Here is a 26,897-nt window from a genome sequence, read left to right on the forward strand (position 1 = left end):
TACTTTAGCAAAGCTGTCTCAACTACTACTGTACTTTAAAATGAGTCTGGGACACAAAACATATGAAACATGATCTCTCGTCTCTTGATGTTTGCCATCTAACCTTTCAAAGTATATTAATACAAACAATCATAGCACATGACCACTCACTTATTCGTTTTTCATCCAGCATAGGGCCAGGAGAATCCATATTGAGGAGTGCCTCAGCAGCCTCGATAGTTTCAATTGTTTCATCCCCATTAGGACAGGATGCTTCAACTATATGAAGAAAACATGAGTTAGCTACAAGACCTCTGTTGCTCAAAAACACACAGATTTTGATCTCTTGAACTAGGATGCATCACTTAATACTTGGGTTTACATACATACTTTGTATCAACAGATAAAATCTATACGGAATATGACTATTAATTTTTTTTTTTTTAGGTAGATTCCACACTAGCAGAGAGTCCAACGTGGGACTTGAACTCACAACCCTGAGATCAAGACTGGGACAGTTACCCAAATGAGCTACCCAGGCTTCTCTCCTTCTACCCCTACCCCCTGCTCATGATCTCTCTAGAATAAATAAATTATTATAAATAATAATTATATGCCACTCGGGGGGGGGGGGCACCTGAGCGGCAGTCGGTTAAGCATCCAACTCTTGGTTTTGGCTCAGGTCATGATCTCAGAGTCTCGAGATCGAGAGCTCTACATCAGGCTCAGAGCTCAGTGTGGGGGTGTGGGGGGGGATGTCCTGCTTTTTTCTTTCTCCCCCTGCCCCTCCCAACTCTTGCACATGCACTCTCTTTCTCTCATAAATAAATCTTAAAAAAAAAAAAAAAAACTTAGGCCTCTGGGGTGCATGGCTGGCTCGGCTGGTATAGCATGTAACTTTTGACCTCAGGGTTGTGTGTTCAAACCCCATGTTGGGTGTAGAACTTACTTAAAAAAATGAAAATTACAAAAATTTTAAAAATAAAAACTTAAGCCTGTTATTAAAATCTTGTTAATTTAAGGCTTAGTAAAAAGCATATTCCTCCTATGTCAAGGCTTTGAAATTCTCTGAATTGAGGACTACTACTAAAAGTAAATTTCTAAGAAATCAAATAAGGCATAGATAACTCAATAATTATCATCTTTTAAATATTTATATATTTATTTACATAAGCAAGTTTTACAAAACATTTCAGTCTGCTGGGTAGACGAAAATGATAAAATTAGTTTATATAATAATTTAGTTGCCTACTGCTTAAGAAAAAAACGAATTTCAAACCACTTATTTGTCAAGTTTTTCCTTTTTTTTTTTAAGATTTTATTTATTTATTCACGAGAGACATATATAGAGAGAAAGGCAGAGACATAGGCAGAGGGAGAAGCAGGCTCCTCGTAGGGAGCCCGATGTGGGACTCCATCCCAGGACATGGGGATCACGCCTTGCGCCAAAGGTAGATGCTCAACTGCTGAGCCACCCAGGCATTCCTGTCAAGGTTTTCCTAATAAAAAAAAATTAAAAACATACACATATTTTCAGAATAATAAGTGGGCTTTTTTGGCATCTTCCATAAGTGACATTCAGTAATTTTTTTAGTATAATTTTAAATACATAGGTTTTAACATAATTGATGTTCTTCAGTCCTTTGCAGTTGTAATTCTTAATGATCCTCTAAATGTCCCATCTACAGCCACTGGGAACTAAATCTGGGGCCTGGGTCTTTTAGACATGACTTGAATAATTTTTGATAGCTTCATGCCTCCTGGGATGATAAGATGTTACAGGCTACTCTTGTACATTTCCTGCCCCAAACCTAGAACGAATAGTTTCTCCTAGCTCCCGTGGGATCCTTAGTGGAAAATATAGTTAGAGACGATAACCTGTACACTACTTTGAGGAATTTTAAATATATTCATTATTTTAAAGAATTTTAAACATTTTCAAACATAAACAGAATAATACACTGAACTACAGTGTATTTGTCACCCAGCTTTAAGAATTATCGACTCATGGCCTATCCCATTTTATCTATATGCACACCTCTTCCTCAATATTTTATTATAAATTCTAAACATCCTAATATTTAAGTAGTAAAACTTTTACAATGTCTCTCTAAAAGATAAGGGCTCTGTTTTGAAAACATAAACATGGGATGCCTGAGTAGCTCAGTGGTTGAGCGTCTGCCTTTGGCTCAGGGCGTGATCCTGGATTCCCAGGATTGAGTCCCACATCAGGATCCTTGCATGGAGCCTGCTTCTCCTCCCTCTGCCTGTGTCTCTGCCTCTCTTTATGTCTCTCATAAATAAATAAATAAATAATCTTAAAAAAAAAGAAACAAACATAAACATAATACTATCATCAAGCATTTAAAAAAATCAGTATTTCCTTAATATCAAATAGCATACAAATGTCCAACTGTCTGAAATATAAATGGCAGGTGGCAGGGGGAGGGTTGATAGTTATTGTTTGAATCAAGTTTCAAACAAGGTGCAAATGAATGATACATTTCTTAAGTTTCTTTTCATTTCTATGTCCCCCCTCCATCTTTTTTCCTTGCAATCAATGAAGAAGTTAGGCTGCTCGTCTTGTAGATACCCCACAATCTAGATTTTGCTGATTCTACTCCCTTTGTGTAGTTTAAATGTTTTTCTGTATCTTCTTTAAATTGGTAGTCAGTTCTGAAGGCTCAAACAAATTCCACTGAAATTTTAGGGGAAAGGCTATTTTTTATATGTGATGATTAGCTGGAATAACATTATAAAGAGAATAATAATCTAGTTATTTAATAATCTCATTTAATAATCTAGTTACTCAGTGATATAATTCAAATAGGAAAAGGAAAATAAATGTTTGCTTCTTAATCATATTTGTTAGTTTTCAAAAATAGTTATTAGCATCATTTATTGGTGACCATTTTTATGTGCGTATATCATTATGAGATCACAGATTTAAACATATTAGATATACTTCAGGGTGCCTGGGTGGTACAGTCAGTTGAACATTTGACTCTTGGATTCAGCTCAGGTCATGATCTTGGGATCACGGGATCAAACCCTGAGTCAGGCTCCTCGCTTGGCGCAGAGTCAGCCTGGGTTTCTCTCTCCCTTTCCCTCTATCACTCTCCCTGCTCTCTCTCTCTCTAAAATAAATGAATTTTATAAATAAAAAATAAACAGATCTACTTTAATCCATTAGTTACTGTCCTCATTAATGTTTAAGTTGTCCCATGTTTGACTAAAAAATATTTTGTCTTTGTCCTTTTAAAGAAAACAGATCATGAGTTCATACTAATATTTTCAATTCAAATTTAGCATTATAAAATTTATTTCTAGAATTATATATTTATACCATGTAATTATGTAGACTCTATAGTATTATAGAATTTTTATTTAACGTTGTAATTTAACATTTGTATATTTAGTTTTACTCTATAAATCTTGGCTTCTTCGGACATTAACGTCATTATTTGTTTCATTTTACCCTAACATCTCTCTCATATGTACACACTCACACAAGTTGTAATTACTGAAAACAATTTAAGATTTCTTAGCAGCTTTATTTTTATTTTTTGTCTTTTAGGCTATTTCCTGTTAGGAAATGCATAGCATTAAAAATAACTTTAGAGGCGCCAGGATGGCTCAGTCAGTTAAGTGTCCAACTCTTAATTTCGGCTCAGGTCATGATCTCAGGGTTGTGAGATTGAGCCCCAAGTCAGAATCCATGCTGGGTGTGAAACCTGCTTAAGATTCTCAATCCTCTCCTTTTGCCCCGCCCCCGCTCGTTTTCAATAAATAAATAAATAAATAAATAAATAAATAAATAAATAAATAAAATCTTTTAAAAAGATCACTTTAAGTAATTCTTTTTATGGTTATGCCACTTCTCAATAATGTAATTAGGCTCATTTGTTTCAGTGTGCTTCAATTTTTAGAGATTGCTAATTTTTCCTCTTTTGGACCTAGTGTTGTTTTATCATTATGTTAAATGTTTACTGGGTTCCAGAGTTAAAATGACATAACAAAGTGTATTTAGAAAATCTACCTTTCATCCCTGTCCCTTCCTTTTCCCTGTAAAAAACCATTTTTATTAGTTTTGGGATTTATCTTCTATATTTATAAAAGATATATCTTTTATATTTATCTTTATATTTTTAAAATATAAGCAAAGACACATTATTTATATCCTTTCTATCTTAAATAAAAGTAATATACTATTTATGCTACCTGACCTTTGCCTTTTTTAAATTATACAGGAGAAATCATTTCACAGCCATATATACAGAAATCATGTCACCTTTTGTATTTAAAAAATATGAGGCAAGTTAAATATGTTTAGTATCATTGTTAGTTTGTAAAACTTTATTTCATTCAGGTTCATTTGCTTAGATTGAGAAAAGCAAAATAAATGGGTAAGTCCTACATAAAATAGGAAAGAAAACCAAAAAAATACATCTGCCTTTTAAAGACCTAAAGAAAATGTTAGCCTTTCATTAAATGGATGCCAAAAATTTCTTTTGGCAATAGTAAACCCACAAGCTTTTAATATGTGCATTTTAGCATTTTAAAACTTCTTTGTAAAAAAAAAAAAAATTTAAAAAAATTTTTAATTAAAATTAAACTTCTTTGTAACATTAGCTGTGACCTAGCAACTAGTTAAAATCTATTTACACCAAGGACAGAAAGCATAGATACTATAATAATTTAGGGAATAATTAATTAAATATATTTTATATTATTATAAATTACTAAAAAAAAAAAAAAAAATTACTAAAAATTGCATTTGATCTTATAAAAACAGACAAGAATACATATGAAAGAGACATAATAGTATTATTTAAAAGATAAGATTTAATAATGAGGGGCACCTGGGTGGTTCAATCGGTTAAGTGTCTGCCTTCAACTCAGGTCATGATCCCAGGGTCCTGGGATGCAGCCCCTGCATCAGGCTCTCTGCTCAGCAGGGAGTCTACTTCTCCCTCTTCCTCTGCCCCTGCCTCCGCTCCTGCTCCTCTCTCTCTCTCAACACACAAGCTCTCTCTAATAAATAAAATCTTTAAAAAACCACTATTAGGGATCCCTGGGTGGCTCAGCGGTTTAGCGCCTGCCTTTGGCCCAGGGTGTGATCCTGGAGTCCTGGGATCAAGTCCCACATCAGGCTCCCGGCATGGAGCCTGCTTCTCTCCCTCTGCCTGTGTCTCTGCCTCTCTCTCTCTCTAGGTCTATCATGAATAAATAAATAAAATCTTAAAAAAAAAACACTATTAAACAAGACTTACTAATGAATACAGTAATTATGGTTACCTTCTATTTGAGAAAATATAATTTGCACCACCTCCATTAATTTTACTTTTAGATCTTCAAAGATTGGCAATGGAAGTAGAATCTCCACATACAAAGAACTCGTGGTCAAATCATTTTAAAAAATTGTTAACACCATAACCTTTTTCAAAATGAAAACTTAAGTGGAACTCCAACATATATATAAAAGTGGTATTTTACCATTATACAGGTTCAAATATACATCAAACTTGATATGAGATCAACCGATGATAAAAATGAAAGTGTTGGGGATCCCTGGGTGGCGCAGCGGTTTGGCGCCTGCCTTTGGCCCAGGGCGCGATCCTGGAGACCCGGGATCGAATCCCACATCGGGCTCCCGGTGCATGGAGCCTGCTTCTCCCTCCGCCTGTGTCTCTGCCTCTCTCTCTCTCTCTCTCTGTGACTATCATAAATAAATAAAAAATTAAAAAAAAAAAAAATGAAAGTGTTTTGATGAACATGAAAATTTGAAATCAGGGCATACAGATGACACTTACAGTCTAACAGAAGCCTCAAATCCATAAAAATAATTCAATCTTTCTATTACTGAAGATTTCAAACAAAATCAAAATTATGGAACATAGTATAAGGAATTCTCACATATCCATTCTCAGCACTAACCATTATCAACACACGGCTAATCTTCTTTCATTTATACTCCAGTTACTGCCCCAAGGTCCCCTTGCACACACCCCACACCCACTCCCCAGATTATTTTGAAGGAATCTAAGACATCATATTTTATCTCTAAATATTTTAGCGTATGTATGGCATGTTATTGTCATACCTAAAAATACTAATAATAATTCCTTAATATCGGGATGCCTGGGTGGCTCAGCGGTTGAGCATCATCTACCTTTCACTCAGGGCGTGGTCCCGGAGTCCTGGGATCGAGTCCCACATCCAGCTCCCTGCATGGAGCCTGCTTCTCCCTCTGTCTCTCTCTCTGTGTCTCTCAGGAATAAATAAATAAAATCTTTAAAAAAAATTCCTTAATATCATCTGAAGTGCAACCTAGGACTCACATGTACAGTTTATAAACTCTTCTTTCCCTATCTCTTTCTTCCCCAGTAGTTTCTGAGAAACACAACATTCTTCCTTCTCTCACTCTGAACTTAGGAGGGCTACAAGGTTCTTCACTTTCTTATGACATTGCTCAAACAAGGACGGAAGAGTTACAGGCTCAGGTTGGGAAATAAGAAAGGGGAGGGAGAATATGCAAATAGCAAATCTGGTTTTCAAGATACAGCTTATTGTCCAGACCCGTTCAATACCAGTTCTACTTTCCAGGAAGGAAGGGGCCTGTTTGTATCTTGCCATCAGTTATCTTTAAGTCCAAGCCCAAGAGAATGAAACACTGAAAGAAAGAAGCAATTCTTTCTCCTAAAGATCTAAGATCTGCTTTCCTAAGTCTCAATTCCTTCTCTGAGGACCACGCTGATGACTAAAACCAGGAATAAACACGCCTTTAGGGGAGACTCTCATTCCCAACCTACAGAGACAGCATAGCCTTACATTAAGGCATCAAGAAGTTACGACAAAATATACTGCAAAAAACCCACTAGTGGGGATCCCTGGGTGGCTCAGCGGTTTGGCACCTGCCTTTGGCCCAGGGCGTGATCCTGGAGTCCCAGGATCGAGTCCCACATCGGGCTCCCGGTATGGAGCCTGCTTCTCCCTCTGCCTGTCTCTCTGCCTCTCTCTCTCTCTATCATAAATAAATAAATCTTAAAAAAAAAAAACCCACTAGCTACACAAAGGATATATGCACAGTGATGATCATTCTGTTATACAAAACACACAATCTGCCACCAGTAATGAATGGAAACGTCTCATCGATCAATCTAATTCCCTAATTGATAAGGAAAAATCTGCTAAGTCTAGATTTATCAAAATACTTTCATTTGGGTTCCTCTAAACAAAAAACGTGACTACAGGAGAACAGGCTTTGTAAAAAACAGAGGACAATACAAAAACTAAGTGTTGTTTGTCAACGTTATCAGTGGGGACTCAGTCACATGATACGTGATCTTACGCAAGTCATTTCATTTAACCTCTCTACTTTTCTTTTTCTGTTCTGAGAATTAAATGAGATAATGAACTTTTAGAAATCTACTATCTTAAAAAAATAAAATTAAATCTACTATGTTAATATGATGCACTTCGAAGGAGACAGTGCCGTTTTGTGGTATTCTTGCTCAAAAGGCATTATTTCAGTCTACTCATGAGTGAATATCACACAAATAAAATTAAGGGACATAATATAATGTACACCTCGAAGGTGTCAACGTGCCTGAGGGACAAAGAGAGCCAGAGGAACTGTTATAGACTGGAAGAGACTAAGAAGAAATAACTAAATATAGAGTAAGACTGTAGATAGGATACTGAAACAGAAAAAGGACATTAGTTTGAAATGGTTGGCATACAAATAAAGTGTAGATTTAGTTAATAACATTATGGCTATGTTAATTTCCTATTCTTTTTAAATTTAAGAATAAATATTCAAATAACCTTTGCTTCCCAGTAAGTAATTTTCTCAAATACCTCCAACACCTCTGGCCAAGAGAAATGAATGGAAATGTATAAAAATTCAAATCCAGGAGATCCCTGGGTGGCTCAGTGGTTCAGCGCCTGCCTTTAGCCCAGGACCTGGTCCTGGAGTCCCGGGATCGAGTCCCATGTCGGGCTCCTGGCATGGAGCCTGCTTCTCCCTCTGCCTGTGTCTCTGCCCCTCTCTCTCTCTCAATCTCTCTCTTTCTCTCTATGTCTGTCATGAATAAATAAATAAAATCTTTAAAAAAATTCAAATCCATGTACCAATTCCTAAAACTGATGAAAAAGCATTACCACTATCTCACACTTACACAGTGAACTCTTCACGTTTCAAATATGTTACTAGTTCTGACTGAACCAGAAGAGAAATCTTCTTTAAACCCTAGTACCTTATCCTATATTTGGGTCATGGCCTCCTATTTTGCCTCCTGTGACAGCAGTAAAGAAGAACATTCCTATGTTGTTCCCTACAAACAACTTTTCATTGTTAACAAGAATACAGAGTGTGGCATATAAAAAAGTGCTCAGTGAATACCTGACGAATTCAATTGGTCTGGTTCTTCTTACATATCTATTTTGTCACATTCAACTCAGTACATTTAGGAAAGAGGGAAGGGGAGGTGAGAAAGCACTATGAAACACAGGTGGATGAGAGAAAATATAATTTCCTTCTCCCTGCAGGGCTCTAGCCTCTGTAGATGATGGAGTCACTTGAAACCCAGTTAGGGACTTCTTACGTCCCCAAAATCACAGGGCAAGGATACTGCCCAAAATTGTGCTGAGGTAAGGTGCTGCTGGAGGCGCACACACACCTGTAAGCGTGATGTCGTCGTCATCATCATCTATGATCTCTTCTTCAGCGACATCCAGGGAGCTCTCAGTAATCATGTCATTGGGCTCTTCCACACAGGCTAGACCTGCGTAACTATTGAGAATGTCAGCACCAGGAACATGTTCCACAATTACAGCAGGAAAAATAGCTGGGTCACCAAGCTGTGAGAGGTGAGGGGAAAAAAGGATTAACAAAATGTTTGCTTTTGTTAAATACAACCAAAAAATATTTTATACTGGACATCAGTTTAGTTTTTATATCATCGGCTAGTTAAATCTTGACAATCTTTCTGGCCTGCAGATAATACATATCTATTAAGACAAAATAAAATTTTATTATCAATCTTAGGTCTTGACTACCAAGTTTTCACTGGAAAATCCTATAAAAGCATATTTTTAAACCATATTAAATTTTAAAAACCCCTAATATCACTAATTCATATAAAGTGGCACACGGATGAAATGTACAATTAAATAAAATCTCAACGAAAGTTTGACAGGAACCACATAAGTTTAATAAGTGTTACATTGTCACTGGCACACAGGCTGGGTTCAACAATAGCTTTTGACTCAAATGGGAAAATTATCTTTCATTTTCTATCTCTTCATAAGATCATGAAATGTTTGATATCTATCACTATCTTTCTATATTATTATTTTTATTTCTTCTGATTTGTTGGACAGTGGTAGACACTCCTCCTCCTTTAACCCTAAATAATCCAGTGTATATTTCCTAACATGTTTGTAGCACTGTACAATGTTAAATGGTTAACATAACCATTAAACCTTTTAAAAAAGGTTAAATAAATGTTACTTCTTTCATAAGGATTTAACTACTTCAATTAAACATTAAGATATGGGTGCTAAACATACTGTGTCTTCAAGAATCCTATGCTCTGAAATTTATGATTAAGAACCCTAGAATAGGGACGCCCGAGTGGCTTAGTGGTTGAGTGCCTGCCTTTGGCTGGGGGTGTGATCCCGGATTCCTGGGTTCGAGTCCCACATCAGGCTTCCTGCATGGAGCCTGCTTCTCCCTCAGCCTGTGTCTCTGCCTGTCTCTCATGAATAAATAAATAAAATCTTAAAAAAAAAAAGAGAGAACCCTAGAACATATTTTGATCATTTTATTTCAAAATGTTTCTTCCTAATTCAGAAAAGAGGAAGTTAGAAGTAAGTGTCTCTCCAAATCCTAAGTTTTAAAACAGAAAGTAGGAGGTTCACACATTGCACTGTAAAACACACACACAAGAGAAAGTACATAACATGGCAAAGTATAGTCATTTGGCTTTCCTTTTCTCTTTTTTAAGAAGCGAATGCTGCACATGCAATCCATCCTAGAAGGAACATGTGCTTGTTGAAACACTTCTTTCTTAAGAGCTCAAGGGTAAGCTCCTAATCTTCTAATGAGGCCGAGCCCAGAACTGAGTTAATTTTTACATGATTTCATTTTATGTGCAACAACTCTATGTACCAGGTTAAGAATAGGGCTTATCACCTCCATCCATTGGCAGATGAAGAATCAGATTAAGAAATTTACCTAAGGTCACCCACGAAGTCAGAGACAAAGGCATGTCAAAGCAATTCCCAGGAGCAGTCCTCAACCCATATGAAACCAAAGTTTTACTTCCTAACCAAATCTATTTGGCTCCTGAAATTTGGGGTAGCTGAGTGTTAAGGTTATGAGTATTACAAGGGATATCTCCAAAATTTTATCTAAATCTACGTAGTTGTCGAGTTTCAAATAATTACAGATATCTGTTACTACTTTCTTCCTTGTTGTATTCTACTTACCAGTTAGTGAATTGGAGAAATGATGACTCTATTTCCTAGAATGTATAGGTCTCAGGAACATGGTATTGTAGAACACTAATCCATGCTACTTATACATCAGTGCCCCTCCCCAGAGGCATCCCCTGCTACCAGTTTCTTTGTTCCATAACAGAGACAGTCTATGTATAACCAAGTCTATTTCAATTTACTTTAATTACTTTTAATTTCACTTCAAAGATTGATAACTTTTATCCAGTTTATTAAGGAAAATGTTAGGCACAACAGTAGAGCAAGACCATTAGTTTCCTTTGAAGCGAAAAGCTTAATAATTAAGAATGAAAAGGAAGGGGGGAGAAAAACAAGGGAAAAAAAAGAATGAAAAGGGACACACGGTTCTGCGGTTTAGAAGGCAGCAACACGTAAAATCAAAAGATTGTGAACCATGACAGCTTGGGCATTCTCCAATCCTACTGTCATTTTCCTCACTTTAAATCAAAGAAGAGGGGATCCCTGGGTGGCTCAGCGGTTTGGTGCCTGCCTTCAGCCCAGGGAGCCCAGGGCGTGATCCTGGAGTTCTGGGATCAAGTCCCACGACAGGCTCCCTGCGTGGAGCCTGCTTCTCCCTCTGCCTGTGTCTCTGCCTCCCTCTCTCTCTGTTTCTCTCATGAATAAATAATAAAATAAAATCTTTCAAAATAAATAAATCAAAGAAGAGCATGAGCTGATCCTAAGGGCACTTCCAGGTTTTGTTTTCTTAAGATATTTTAGGCATATATTAAGGCATGGATGCCAAAACTAAGTATATAATGTTACGATAGAAGAGATGCATTCTTTAAAAAAAAAAAAAGATTTTATTTATTTATTCTTAAGAGAGAGAGAGAGAGACGCAGAGGGAGAAGCAGGCTCCCCATGGAGCAGGAAGTCCGATGTAGGGCTCCACCTCAGGACCTTGGGATCATGACCAGAGCCAAAGGTAGACACCTAGCCACTTAGCCACCCAGGCACCCCTAGAAGACATTCATTCATTTGGACTAAATGGCTGGGTGGGGGGGGGGGGGGGGGGGGGGGTGGTTAGCATGCACAACAGCCACCTGCTTGTTGCCTCGCTAGCACTATTAACTCCCTTCATTGGCACTTAACATGCACCAGGTACTCTGCTCACTGCTTTTTATGAATTACCACCTTATTTAATCATCTCAAAAGCCTATGAGAGAGATACATTGGATTATCTGTTTTCTACATGGGAAAACACTAGCTCGAGGGGAAGGGAAATAATTTACCACAAGGCATTCAGCTAGTGAGTGGTAGGACCTTAAATGAAACAGACTCCAAGGTCTCTGCTCTTTCTCCGTACACTGTTATAGCCTTAAACATGGAGCCCTTTTGTTTTACTGGCATATTTATTTGGCTGTGTTAAAAAACGAAACCAAACCAAACCAAACCAAAACACACAAAAACCAGAAAAAGTAAGGAGCTGTGTTGCGTTTCAGGTATGACTTTCTATATCATCATTTGCAGGGATTCTCCAATCTGAGTCTATTATGAACTTCATCATGGGCACAGACAGGGACTTCCCAGGATTACTCCTGACTTAGCCATACTGTCTTTCCCTAGGGTACTCACTCCTTTCATGAAAAGCATGGGCCACTCTTTTCTGAATATCCCATGAAAGGCAGATGTATATACAAAGTTGTTCCTCTCTAATTTCTCCAGGGTGCTACTAAATCATATACAGCAAACAGACCAACACTAAATGTCAGGTAACAGGCCTGAATCTATATATATAAAATGCATCCAGGAAACCCCGTGGGTGACTGAAAAGAATCTCCCCCTATGTTACCATAAATGGATGGAAAATACTCCAGAAACTCTAGTTCCTGGTCTGGGCTCATGATAAATTCCAGCCTTTTATACGGATTGACTAGCAACTAACTGGCTCAAGTCTGAGTTACCAGGAACCTAAAAATTTTATAGCCACACATTCTAAGATTCCTGATAGAGAAATGGTTCCCATCCTCTTAAATGAAGGTATGGCAAAATTTCAAATATTAAATGTTTTCCATATTTAATTTTAAAAATGAATAAAATACTGAGACTTGTATTAGTTCGCTAGGGCTGGTGTAACAAAGCATCACAGACTGTGCAGCTTAAACAACAGAAATTTGTTGTCTCAGAATTCTGGAAGCTGGAAATCTGAAATCGAGGTGTTGGCAAGGTCACTCCTTCTGAGGGCTATCAGGGAAGGGATCTGTTCCTGACTCTATCCTTGGCTTGTAGACAACTGTCTTTATGTTCACATGGTATTCTTCCCTGTATGTGTCTGCGTCCAAATTTTCTCTTCTCGTAAGGACACTGATCATATTGAATCAAAGATCAGATCCCTCCCCGAGGGAGCAATTCAACTCATAATAGGATCCAATTTAATTTAGTTTTAAGCCTATCATTTGATGGTTGGCTCCATCTACCCAAAACAATGGCAATTAAGATGATATATCCTTGTTACTTATTTCTAAATTGGGGTTAGTCATTATTCTTCAAACGTTTCTTTGCCGAAGACCACCAAATCTTTTCCACCTGTTTTCCCCACATCACTTCACCCAGAACCTTTCCCAAGTTTAAAATTTTTTTTTTAATTTTTATTTATTTATGATAGTCACAGAGAGAGAGAGAGGCAGAGACACAGGCAGAGGGAGAAGCAGGCTCCATGCACCGGGAGCCCGACGTGGGATTCGATCCCGGGTCTCCAGGATCGCGCCCTGGGGCAAAGGCAGGCGCCAAACTGCTGCGCCACCCAGGGATCCCCTTTCCCAAGTTTTATTTAAGAGATGAACTTCAGGAGCACCTTGGTGGCTCAATAGGTTCAGCGTCTGTCTTCAGCTCAGTTCATGATCCCAGAGTCCTGGGATGGAGCCCCACACATCAGGTTCCCTACTAGGCAGGGAAGCCTGTTTCTTTCTCTCCCTTTGTCCCTCCCCCCACCCTGCTCAAGCTCATACCCTCTCTCAAATAATACTAAAAAAAAAAAAAAAAAAAAGATGAACTTTAGGAAGATCACAGCTATTCACAAAATGGCCATATTCCTCATAGCCAGCAATAATAGCTGTTATCTCCTTTTAAGAAACGAAGGTGTCAACACTTTGTTAATGTGCTAACAAAAATACTGTTTCATTTGGTTGGCTATGTTAAAAAAAAAAAAAAACCTCCAAATATCTCTTAAACCTGTGTTTATTTAAATAATCATCTTCTCCTCACTTTTAGCTGAATCAGAGAATCCCAGTTTACCAATGATTGTCAACAGTGATCCTATGCTGGGAAACACCTAAAAATATCAATACTTGACCATACATGGAAGCAAACGATCAGAACATCTGGGGACGTGACCAGGGCATGTTTATTAAAGTTCCTTGGGTGGTTCTAACGCGCATGCAGGGTTTAGAACCACTACTCTAAAGAATTACAAAATTCAAAACTGCAGTCCTTGAACTGAGTTAACCTGATTCACATCAATGTCTGAAATATTAGTAATCCAAAAAAAAAAAACAAAGCTATATTACTTTTATTATTACATCTTTTGACACTTGCAGACTATTTTCCCATTTGTTTTTTTTTTGTAACAGAACCAAAATAAATCACAAAATTATGGGTGGGAAAAGAATGGAAGACTTCTTGGGATTACAATCTGTCAAAGATCAGAGTTTTCAAAGCCTCACTTTTTATAAGCAAATTAAGCAGTAGTGATAAGCTTTCAACTGCTGTATAACTTTACTGACGTTCTTAATGACTGGAGAGAGAAAAATATATACCAGCTTTCCTTTCTATTAATTTCAGATAACACACGTATTGAAAGCAAAACTTAACAATTTTTTTTTTAGCAGATATAAAAAAAACCAAACCAAATTCTGGCATGAAAGAGAGTTCCCAAATTTCAACACCTTCTACTACACAGTTGCCATTTGTTGTGGTTGGTGACATATGTGGCAATACCATAAAATTAAAAAGAGAAGGAAAATGGCCTATCTGTAAACAGCAATGTATGTTGCTACACTCACTAGGGTATACCTCAATCTCACTATACCAGTATACCACAACCCAAGGTCCTAAGACGGTATTTAAGAAAGTATGGACCATTACTCCAACTATATGGTAAGTTTATTCAACAGGTCTTTGGTTATAAAAAAACAAAAGAACTTGCAAATAACTTGTTTACCAAGTTTGCCTGACAGCATAGCTTAATCTAGTAACATGGTTGTGAAACATTCTGCCAAGATCCTCTATGAAATAGTTGAAAATAAAATATGTATCAAATGTTTTCCTGAAAGAAAGGCAAGTTAAAAACAGTCTTTAAAAACTTCCCCAATGCAGACACTCATTTTTAAAGATAGATGCAAAATGAGCACATTTTTAAGTATTTACACTATCACTTTGCCACAAGACAAGGCAAAACCAAGAGTGGGCGGGGTGGGGCGTCCCTTTTCCCATAATCTTCAGTAGCATCCCCACCCAAAGGCCACTCCAAGAAACTTACACACTAAACATAGTTCACTTGCTAAGAAAATGAGTCTTTGAAACCAATTCCCATGTCTTTTTTTTCTGATCAGAATACTGCCCCCAAAGCCTCATCCTACGAAGGCACTGCTATGAAACTATTTCTTTCACCTTTGACTTAAAAAAACAAAACACAAAACCAAAAACCCAACAACACCTCAGTCTATCAAGGACACGACCAGATATTTCCTATGCAGCAAATGCACTAAAAATACCCCTGGTGAAAATAGGATGTAATAGTAAGTGCTTGAGCTCTAGAATTAGAATGACCCTTATTACGGTCAGACTGCACCATGCCCTGGGTGTCTGAACTCCAACAAAATTTTCAGCCTCTCTAGGCTTCCATGTTTGTGTCTACCTAAAATGAGAATAACTTCCAGAATTGTTGTAAGAATTCAATGACATGCAAATAGATCACCTGTTCTACTGCATGGCATATAGTAACCATTCAATAAAACAATTTGGTGATAAAGTGCCTCAATATTTGACTTAGATAGAAATAAACACTCTTAAAATTTGGCTTACTACTTATATACATATATCAGATCATCACATTGTACACTTAAATAATGTTATATATAAGTTACATCTCAATAAAACGGGGGGGGGGGAGCTTATAATCTTACATTTGACAGACATGGTTTTTTGTTTTTGTTTTGTTTTTAATTAAGAATAGTCCTTCCAGAAAAGCAGTGAACACAACTCAACCATCTAGTCTCAGCAACAACTGTTTAACAGCTTCAAGAAAAAGCAAAACCTGAAACATATGTTCAACTTTGTGACAATTCATCAAGCTGTACACTTATGACTTGTGCATATTTTATATTTATGCAATATTTCAATAAAAAAGTCTAAAAGTAGAGGTCAATCTGATGGGAGATACAGAACTTAAAAAGGAGACTATTACGGTATAAGCCATAATAAAATTAAAGGGAACATCTAGGTGGATTTACACTCATAAAATTAAGGTGACAAGTGAACAAAATGAATTAAAATTCCTTTAAACAAGCTCCCATGGTGCATTTTTAAAAAACTGTTTAGGGGAATAGATTAATACACACATACATTTGTATTCCAAGAGTATTAAACATTATTGTCCCTTTTCCATTTAGTTCCCTTCCCTAATAACTACCACTGTTTCCAGTTTTCAAAATACATTTTGAATGATCTCAGGAATTGATATATTACATAAAATAAGCCAGGATTGTGCAATAAATCTCTGAGGCTCAGAACAAAGTTTTTTGTGAAGACTTCTTCACAGCCAAATTCTCCTCATACTTTAAAAAACCTGTCATTAAAACAGCTTCATTATCTGCAAATGAGAATACTTCTGTTGACCGATTCAAGCTCTCTTTACACGAGCTTATCCATCTTTAGTCTAAAAGAAAATGAAAGAGAGCTTCAGCAAACAAGCAGAAAAGGCTATGGAGCTGTAGTACATACTGCCTAGCACATTTGTCTAACTTCTGAAACACAGCTTTCTGGACTCAAAGTGTAGTACGTGAATCTAGTTTTTAAAAATTTTAATATGTAAATGTATTTGGGAGAAAGTGAGAATCCTACTTATGTATAACTGCTATAAAAGACGATTTACTTAATATTCTTCTAGATTCTCTTTTTCCTTCGAGGTTTTTTTCCTCTTTTAGGTCTTTCCCAGCATAATGGATAAGAGCTTGGGCTTTCTCAAATCCTCAACTCAACCCCAGTGCAGGTGCTGTTGCATTCTACAGTAGTGTTTCTGGGCAACATTCATCTCCTCATTCAACCTCCCCGAGATTTCTCCTTACAAAGGCTCTCCTTATTCATAAGATGAGGATAACAATAGTGGCCACACAGTACAGGGTTATGGCGAGGATTGAAAGAAAATATGCGAGAGCACTCTCTTTGTGAAGACTGTGTATCCCGGGCAGCTGTCCTAACTTGGGCTCGAATAATAAATACTCTCCTCCTTTCTACTAGAAATTCTAAAAGGTCTGTTTCATTTTGTGTCGACACATCTCTAGAGAAAATATTCTGCACTCGTAAGAATAAAAATAAAATAATCAGAAAGAAACAGAAGGAGTAAAACATTTTTAAGTCAACTGTATCCAGGTGTGACACACTCAACCAAAACCAGTTGAAAACCAGGTCACTTAAAATAGACTTTAAAAGTTGAAGGAACAAAAATGTGTACTTTAAAAAGAAAATCTAGAGAAACAGAGGTATTGAGGTTGACTTTCTAGTCTGTAGAATCACCTGTCCTTCCTCTATAAATTACAGGTAAAATGTTTTAGCTCATGCTCAGAGTCTCATTGCAAAAATCTCATATGGCTTTCTGGACACCATTGTGGGGCCTGCCTCCTCCCCCAAGTATGTAAAGAAAAGTGTATTTATCAAGTCAGAGAAAAGAAGGAATCTCACAACTAGAGATAATTTTCATCTTTTGAGGAGTAGCCTTTGGATAAACTTCTATGAATTATTTTTTTTTAAACCAACATCATGTGACTTAATAAAATCAAAATTTTTAAAAGAGAAAAAATGCATATTGCCCACAGGACCTGGCAAAGGTAAGAGACAATAAATATCAGCTCTTATATTTAAACAAACTACCCATTTGGGGATTAACCTATCGTTCATGTGTCCACACATACTTTGCCAGGTTTTAGTATCAGTGTTATGTTGGTTTTGTAAAAACGAATTAGGAAACTTCTCTCTCTGAACTGAAACTATTTAAACTATTCATTAAAGTTTAAAATAACATCCATGAAACTTTTTGGACCTACCAGTTTTATGCACGTGAGGATTATTCCTGGCAATCTCTTTGGATTTTTTTTGTTACTAGTGCATTTTCATTTTAAACAAAACACCAAATATTCATTACTACCATTCTAAAAACTTAGAAATACTTCAATGCACTACCTCAAGTGATATATCAAAGCCACATAGACTTGTGCAATTATCTGTTAACAGAAATATAAACAAAGTACTGTCAAAATTAATTTGTAAAGATGGACACCCGGGTGGCTCAGCGGTTAAGCGTGTCTGCCTTTGGCTTAGGGCGTGATTCCAGTGTTCTGGGATCGAGTCCCACATCAGGCTCCCTGCATGGAGCCTGCTTCTCCCTCTGCTTCTTTCTATGTCTCTCTCATGAATAAATAAATAAAATATTTTAAAAAAATAATTTGTAAAGAAACAAACAGCTAATAAGACCAACTATCCACTGATACTCTAAAACAATGTTATTAAATCAGAATTGGGATCCAAATATCCTTAGTAAATAGGATAGGTTATTTTGAACAGTACCCTGGGTGCCTTTGCAACTCTGCCCTAGGAATCTATTACAAGATTCTAAAATAGTTATTCTATTTATCTAGTAATAAATGAGATAATATTCTTCAATAGGAAAAGGAAATAGTATCTCTATCACAGAATGATTTGTGGGAATTAAAGTGTATGTGGAAAAAATACTATCAACCATAAAGGGTTCTACGAAATGTTAGGAAATATTTTTACACTTGACTCAAGACTAAAGAAGGCAATGTATTCTCGGCATAGAGGTTAACTTACAAGGCAGCATTTAGACACAAAACTAAAATATATGCTTCAACCAGCCTCTTCACTTTCCAATGGCTCTCCTTCAATATCCTAGGTTTTTAATTTTTTTTTAATTTTTATTTATTTATGATAGTCACACACAGAGAGAGAGAGGCAGAGACACAGGCAGAGGGAGAAGCAGGCTCCATGCACCGGAAGCCTGATGTGGGATTCGATCCCGGATCTCCAGGATCGCGCCCTGGGCCAAAGGCAGGCACTAAACTGCTGCGCCACCCAGGGATCCCTATCCTAGGTTTTTAAAAAAGATTTTATTTATTTGAGAGAGAGAGAGTGCACATGAGCAGGGGGAGGGGTAGAGGAAGAGGAGAAAAGCAGACTCCCCGCTGAGCAAGGGAGCACAACATGGGGATCTACCCCAGGATCCCAGGATTATGACCTTGGCTGAAGGCAGATGCCTAACCAACTGAGCTACCCAAATGCCCCCAATATCCTAAGTTTTTAATGGATTGTGTATTTTTTATAAACATCATGGTGTAGCTAAATATTATGTTATGGCCATGGGCTTTGTATAAGAGAAAAATGATTCAAATTTCTGGAAATTGGAATGCCTGGGTGGCTCAGTGGTTGGGTGCCTGCCCTTAGCTCAGGTCGTGATCCTGGGATCCGGGATCGAGTCCCGCATTGGGCTCCCTGCAAGGAGCCTGCTTCTCCCTCTGCCTGTGTCTCTGCCTCTCTCTCAGTCTGTGTCTCTCATGAATTAAAAAAAAAATTCTGGAAATTAATATAGCTTGCAAAATACTTTAATTGGATTAAAATACACCACAGTGCTGTATAAAGTGTTATTCTCCAGTCTCTTTGAGTCTTCAATAAAATGATCAATAAAATTAAAATAATGTGGTATTCTTAACGTGGTGGTGGTGATGGTGAAGCAGCTACTATGTTAAGTACTTCATATGGCTTATCCCAGTCAATCCCTACAGCCCTGTGCTATTTTATTGACACTGGTCAACCAGCTAGGAAGAGGCTGAGCTGAAACATGAACCCAGGCCATCGGGCTCCCCAAGTCCACAAGATTAATCACTAGGATAGACAACAAGAGTACAGGATCCTATAGATAAATTATTGTCATAATAAAAATTTTTACCGCAGTTATAAAGTTTGGAGATACATATATAAGAAGTTTGTTTTATTTCTGTTGACAACAGAGAGGAGTGTTCCAGAGGAAGCTTAGCTTCTCTTGCATAGCAGCACCATGAAACATAGAAAGGTGTAAGTAAAATGGTCTTTTCTCCAGAATTCTCCCAGATAATTAAAATTCCACTGTAAATTCCTAGGGAATTGATTTGGCTAAATCTAATTCCAGTTTAGGTCTTTCATGACTGTTGGCCGCCTTTAGTCTTTGCCCAGATTTTTCTTTTTTCAGCCAGGATAAATTACAACTTGGCCATGCATCTCAAAAAGTAGAACAGTCACTGAAAACAATCTTGGTTTTCTTATTAGAGTGCTCATTTAAAAAGTTTAATACACTGGTGGATTAAGGGTGTGTGTGTGTGTGTGTGTGTGTGTCCCCAAGTCTGACACAATTAGTTATAAGGTTAAAAAAAAAAAAAGTAGCTATTGGGAGGTATAGTAAATCTTAACTAGGTTTAAATGTTCCGTTACAAATCATCTAGATAACATCACATCAGTCACTACCAGATTGATGTTTTAAACATGCAGATTCTATATAACTCATAAAATTTAAGCAAAATCATAACTAAAGAGGCAATTCCTACTTTTAAATGATGGACTTTGACAAGAATCTTATACAAATATGTATGAATCATAGAATAAAATGAGGCAGACATTGCTGAATACAGGCACTTTAACTACAGCAAAGCCTTTACCAGAATGTTAAAATTGTAATAGCCAACTAGACAATGACAGAAATTGGAGTCATTCTGAAAAACGGAACAACTCCAGATAAAAATATGTCAGAACAAACTTAGCATTTAAAATATCAAAGGAGAATGCTTCCCCACAGAATTAATCTGCTGGATTTTCAAACTCCTGATTGACAAGCTGATTGGTTTATTCTAGAACCAAGCCAGCAAAGAAAAAATAAGAAAACATTAAAAAAAAAAAGCTGAATAACATTTGTCTAACTGGTGTTCAAATTATAAAAATTAACTTCGTTACCAAACAACTGAGCAGTACTGAGTACACAGTGGTACACAACAAATAACCGAATGCTCATAACCTTGGAAATTAATTCATTTTTGGTGAAGGAAATAAAAGCTCAGTGAAATTTAAAAACTTGTCTGAGGTCACACATTTAGAAAGTGGTGGCTCCTGGTTCCCAGGCTGATATTCTTTAATGTCATATGTCACAGACTTTTAATTGACAAGAAACATCAATTTCCAGAATTCAGTATTATGCTGAAATTGTAGCAGTTGATCTGAATGCACACAAATCAATCACTTTTTAAAAAATCATTTCCCAGGTAAATCTTCAATCCCAAATTATTTCTGAATGTGCTTCCATGTCAGGGCAGGGAATGCGGGGAGGAGCTACTAGTTACTTGAGCTTCCCTTTAGTTGCTTTCCTAAAGTAACTGCAAGGTTTTCCTAAAAACTCAATTTTGTTTTTTCCCATACCAGGAAATAAAGTGGAATTGACAGAAGTGCAGAGTCATACAAAACTACAAACTATAATAAATCTTTAAATTGTTACCTAAAGTTCCACCTTAGGAGAGAAAAATTCTCCTTCCCTCACTCCAGGCCCTATCCCACAATTCAGGGTGACTGGACTTCCTGATCCAGCACCTCGCATGTTCAGAGCTCTTTTTCTCAACATCTCATTAGGTGGGAACAGATGAAACAGCTAAGTCCATGGATATATTGCCAGTCATTACATTAAAATTCTGTCCAAAAAAAAAAAAAAAAGAACTGCCTAATATTGAGAATTTTGGTTACTGTGGAAAGAAAGAAAGAAAGAAAGAACTCTGTCTATATTCTAATTTACTTAATATTAGGCATATCAAATCTATGAACATTACTTGGGGACATCACTTTGTTAAATTCACACTCTGACAAACGAGTTAATAATCAGTTTTCTTTCTACTTTAGTAAATCGAAGGACATTACCTTCACCATTATTCTCAAAAGAGGGTTGAGGGTGACTCTGGCTTAAGAAAAAAAAGGCCGGGGATCCCTGGGTGGCTCAGCGGTTTGGCACCTGCCTTTGGCCCAGGGCCTGATCCTGGAGTCCCGGGATCGAGTCCCGCGTCGGGCTCCCGGCATGGAGCCTGCTTCTCTCTCTGCCTGTGTTTCTGCCTCTCTCTCTCTCTCTCTCTCTTTGTGTCTATCATAAATAAATACATAAATCTTTAAAAAAAGAAAAAGAAAGAAAAAAAAAGGCCAATAATCCAGTAACACTATCTGTTCATATAATGATTTATTATCCTTTGTGTGTTATGTGTTAAGTAAAACAGAAAGGAGGCAAAAATTCTCAAGATCAGTAGCTAAACTGAGCTACATCAAAGAGGTACTATTGCCTTATTCATCCAGCGAGGCTGCTCTGGGTGACTGAGTACTTCTGGGAGAACAAAAATCACCAATTTCATCCCTGACACAAAACTGACCAACAGGAACTTCATTTAAAAAAAAAATGCTATTCTTGGGGCACCTGGGTGGCTCAGTTGTTTAACTGGTGCCTCTGTCTTTGGCTCAGGTCATGATCCCAGGGTCCTGGGATCCCGTATCAGGCTCCCTGCTCAATGGGAAACCTACTTCTCCCTCTCCCTCTGCCTGCTGCTCCCCCTGCTTGTGCTCACACAGTCTGTTATATAAATAAATAAAATCTTTTAAAAACTACTATTCTTTTGAAAAACACACAGAATGGATATATACAATGCAGTATACCCAGACAATGGAATATTATTCAGCAACAAAAGAACAAAGTTCTGATACATGCTACAACATGGATGAACCTTGAAAACAGTTATACTTAAGTAAAAAAGAAGTCAGCCACATACTGCATGATTCAAAGTATACAAAATGTTCCAGAATAGGTAAATACACAGGGACAATAATAGACTAGTGGTTGTCAAGGTATAGGGATTGGGCAGAAATAGGGCATAACTGCTATTGGGTACAGGTTTCTTTCTGGGGTAACAAAAATGTTCCAATATTGATTATGGTGATGGATACACAACTCTGTTTATATACTAAAAATCACTGAACTGCGGTCTAAATAGTTGAATTTATGGTATATATATATATATATATATATATATATATATCCCAATAAAGCTGGTTTTCTTTTTCAAGTGTACACAGGTTATTAAGGCACAAAAACTGTCAACTTGCAACTATGTTAACAAATTAACTAGCATTAACATTTTGTTTTTGCTAAAATCATATATGCAAGGATAATAATTCTTCCATATTTAAAACCACTCTTTCACCACTTGCAAGCCTTGGTAACTGACATTACTCAAATACAGTTGAAGGCACAAGCTGAATGACAGTTCACAGTTTTATCACTTGCAAGCCAGCTGCCTTCCTTCTCTAAGCCTCACTTGACTCTTCCATAAAGTAGGAATTAAACTACCTACTTTATAAAATTGTTTTAAGAATTAAATAGGGTAATCCTTGTAAAGCGCATGGCACAGTGCACAGAATAAGATGCTCAGTAAACTCTAGTTACTAAAATAAACCACTGAATGTTTCTGGAGCTCCTCTAAGTCTATGTCCTCCTACCCTATGCAATGATCTCACCCATAGTCATTTTTTCGTTTTTTACCTCTCAACTTTTAATTTGCCTTCTGCTCCTCAAAGGGTACCTTGCTTCTCTCCTGCCTCAATCCCTCAGAAAGGTGGTGTCACTGGTCTCAGATACCACTTTGTTGTCCATAATCCAGTGGGTTGTGGTCTTTTGGACAATTTGCAAAGGGTTGCTGCTGTTCAGGGCATCACCAAGACTGAAATCCTCTCTATCTTCCACCAGGTGACAGGTGGAGAGCTCAGTCTCCAACTTAACCTTGACATTAAGCAAGGCCTCATATTCCTACATCTAGAGCTGCCTCTCTGCCCAGGTCTGGGACAGCTCTGGCTCCAGGTACAGCAGGACCCCACTGAACTGCTCCATCTGCATTGTATTATGGGCCTCCACCTCCCTCAGGCTGATCTCTAAGGACTGGGCCATACATCTCAGCTCTGTGAGGGTCATCTCAGCTACTCCTACCTCAGCAGTTGGCGAGGTAATCACTGTGGTGCTTTCCTCAATCTGCTGAGACCAATACTTGTTCAGCTCCCCTCAGTTCTGAGCCAGCTTATCATACTGGGCCCAGATGTCCGCCATGATCTTGCTGAGGTCCTGAGATTTAGAGGCATCCAACTTCACGGTCAATACAGAGTTGGCAATTTGGTTTTATAGACCTTTACTTCCTCCTCATGGTTCTTCATGAAGAGTAGCTCTCTGAGAACCTAGATCTCTGTCTCGAGCTGCAGCCGAATGAAAATGGTGTCACTAATGACCTTTTGGAGCCTGTGGATAGCACTCTCCACAGAGTGGAACATGGCCAGCTCCATCTCATTCTCGATTCTAAAGTTATCAGAAGCAAGATGGGCATTGTCAATCTGCAGAACGATGTAGGCATTGTCCACAGATTTTGCAAAGATCTGAGCCCTCAGCTTCTTGATGGGTCTTGAAGTAATGCCCCAGTCTCTGATCTAGGGTCCCTTCCTCTCCAGGTATTCCCAGCTTTTTATCTCCAGTCTCTGATTATCAGCCTGCAGGCTCCTTACTCTCTCCATGTAGGAGGCCAGGTGTTAATTCAGGTCTTGCATGGTCTCCTGCTCCACCCTGGATGCCCCCTATGTCTGTCAGGACCCTAGCCATCCTGGTGACCTGGCTTCTGGAACCCTATTTATCCCATTAGCTGGTGGAGAGACCCAGGAGCCTGAGCCCCCAGGCACCTGCACAGATGCTGGTGGCTACACTGTTGACCAGAGGGATGTGGTGGTTGGGCGATTACACAGAGCTCAGAGACTAATAGGTGGAGAAGATGGAGTGGGTGGTGAAGTTCATGCTGTTTGGGGAGGAAGACCAGGGGCCAGGACTCAGATTGGGCCACTCATCTATATTCATTTTAAACACATTGTCACAGGGCCTGGTGCGGGACACTTAGACTGTAAAAGAAAACAACAGTAAGTTCTTCCTCCTCCTTCATAATAACCATCAGCTTCCTCACCACCAATAGTGGGCAGGGAGATAAGCCATGCCAAACACTAGGTCATAGGCAGGGTTGTCTCTTCACATAACCTGAAGAGGGCTCAGGCCTATTCAAAGTCAGACTTTTTCCAGGGCACCTGGATGGCTCAATTAAGCATCCAACTCTTGATTTCAGCTCAGATCAAGACCTCGGCGTTTTGAGATTGAGCCCCACATCAGGCTCCATGCTAGGCATGCAGCCTGCTTAAGATTCTTTCTCTCTCCCTTTCATCCTCTGCCCCTGACCCACTCACCAGGTCTCTCAACAAAACAAAACAAAACAAAACAAAACATCCAAAATAACCAGAATCTGACTTTTCCCAAATATAAGCAGGCTTATACTATGGGCTCTATGGCATAACCCCTTTGATGAAGGTTCCAAATGTGAACAAAAGAAACAAGCAACCTCTGTATGTTAATTTTCCAGGAGACCAAACTTTTAATGGATCTGATAAATCTAATCTGTCAAGACTAAAAAAGAAGGCAACAGGAACAGGTAGATTGGTCCATGTAAGCTGGAATTGTGTGTACGTAACAGAATTCTCTGTGTCCATGTACAGGTTAGTATCACTATTCCAACTTCCTGCCCTCCACAATACTAGTACTGAATAAGTTACACACAAAACATTTCAATTCATTCCTTCTATTCTATTTTTAAGGTACACTTAATCCCTGACCTAAGAGAATTGCTAAATGCTAAAAAAAAAAAAAAAAAAAAAAAAAAATGGCCAGTTGCCATGATCTATATTCTTACGAGTATTTTCCCAATCTACAAAATTTAACCCCATTCTCAAGATACAACCATGTCAAAAACTCCCTCTGCAGCTTGAAGGAGTCTCCCAAGAAACAGAAAAACTCTATATGGGAATTTACTTACTTATAATTTCAATGATAATTTTTGAAAGTTATCTGAGGTGGTACAATAGAATAGTTCTACATACATAACAGAAAAAACACTCCATGAAAATTTCTTTCTGGTCTTGGAATTGTGGTGATATGGCCACACTGCCAACGCACTAAATGAGAATGTGGACAAATAGGTCCCAGAAAAATATATACTGTAGTTGAGAAAGTTTGGGGCAGAACATTACCTCTCATTCTAAAAGTCCTCTGATGTTGTAACGGCTATAACTAAGCATATACTTATCCCACATCATTTTACCAACAGGATTAAGAGGAGGAAGAAAATCTTTAAGGACTCAACAGATAAAGGTATTCTGAACGATGTTAAACACTTTGGAAGATACTAAGGGGGAGGGGGAAATAATCCCTTTCTTTAAGTGATTAGCACTTATCTGAGAAAATCGTAATGTATATATGAAAATTTAACATGGCATATGTGTGACAATAAGTGATATAGAAATAACAGGATAAACTTTGTTAATTCTTGAAAATATTGATTTTAGGATAAATTCCTGGAACAAGTAGGTTTTGTCTAAAATCTTAAAAGAGATTAGAACTTAAATAGTCAACAGGTATGAATGTGGGAGATCAAGCAGGAAGGGACTTGGGGAAATTACACAGTAGGCTGGCAAAATTAATGTAGTACAAAAAAGAAAGAGCATGAAAAACACTATGAAAACCTCTAACCTTAAGTTAAGGTGGTTAGATTGACTACATAGTCAAGAAAAATCCATCAAAAGTTTTGGTACATTCTACTGTTCCAGAACACTTCTGCTCCTTCAATCTGTTGGATAAACTGGGCCTTCCTGCAAAATGCAGTTCTAATGTAACTTCTACTAGAGTGAAGCTTTCCCAAAGTTGCAATGCAGTGATTCTCAATCACTGCGTGAGTTATCGGGTATCTCATTAGACAACAAGGCACTGTTTTCCTCTTTAGTCTCTAAGGATCAACAGAGCAAACCAGTTTTATCCTAAGAAGGAATGTCATAAGACCACCTTCTTATATTGGTTTGTTTGGTTTTTTTTGTTTTTTTTTTAGACTTTCTTTTTTTTTTTTTAATTTTTTATTTATTTTTGATAGTCATAGAGAGAGAGAGAGAGGCAGAGACACAGGCGGAGGGAGAAGCAGGCTCCATGCACCGGGAGCCTGATGTGGGATTCGATCCCAGGTCTCCAGGATCGTGCCCTGGGCCAAAGGCAGGCGCCA

The 26,897-nt window shown here is 37.8% G+C and overlaps 1 protein-coding gene and 1 pseudogene across 4 annotated transcripts in view; both read right to left on the reverse strand.

The window, feature by feature from the left end:
- The window catches only part of ELF1 (E74 like ETS transcription factor 1), a 106,985-nt gene that overhangs the window by 17,521 nt on the left and 62,567 nt on the right, over positions 1 to 26,897 (reverse strand). For all 4 annotated transcript variants that reach the window (XM_041731095.1, XM_041731092.1, XM_041731093.1 and 1 more), the window contains exons 3-4: positions 8,661 to 8,841; positions 151 to 258 (exon numbers count right to left, since the gene is read on the reverse strand). In XM_041731095.1, the coding sequence (XP_041587029.1) occupies positions 151 to 258; positions 8,661 to 8,841 (289 nt within the window). The remainder of the gene's footprint in view (positions 1 to 150; positions 259 to 8,660; positions 8,842 to 26,897) is intronic.
- On the reverse strand, positions 23,055 to 25,445 carry LOC121476957 (annotated as a pseudogene).

Source organism: Vulpes lagopus, chromosome 16 (assembly GCF_018345385.1).
Source record: "Vulpes lagopus strain Blue_001 chromosome 16, ASM1834538v1, whole genome shotgun sequence".
Classification (NCBI taxonomy): Eukaryota; Metazoa; Chordata; class Mammalia; order Carnivora; family Canidae; genus Vulpes; species Vulpes lagopus.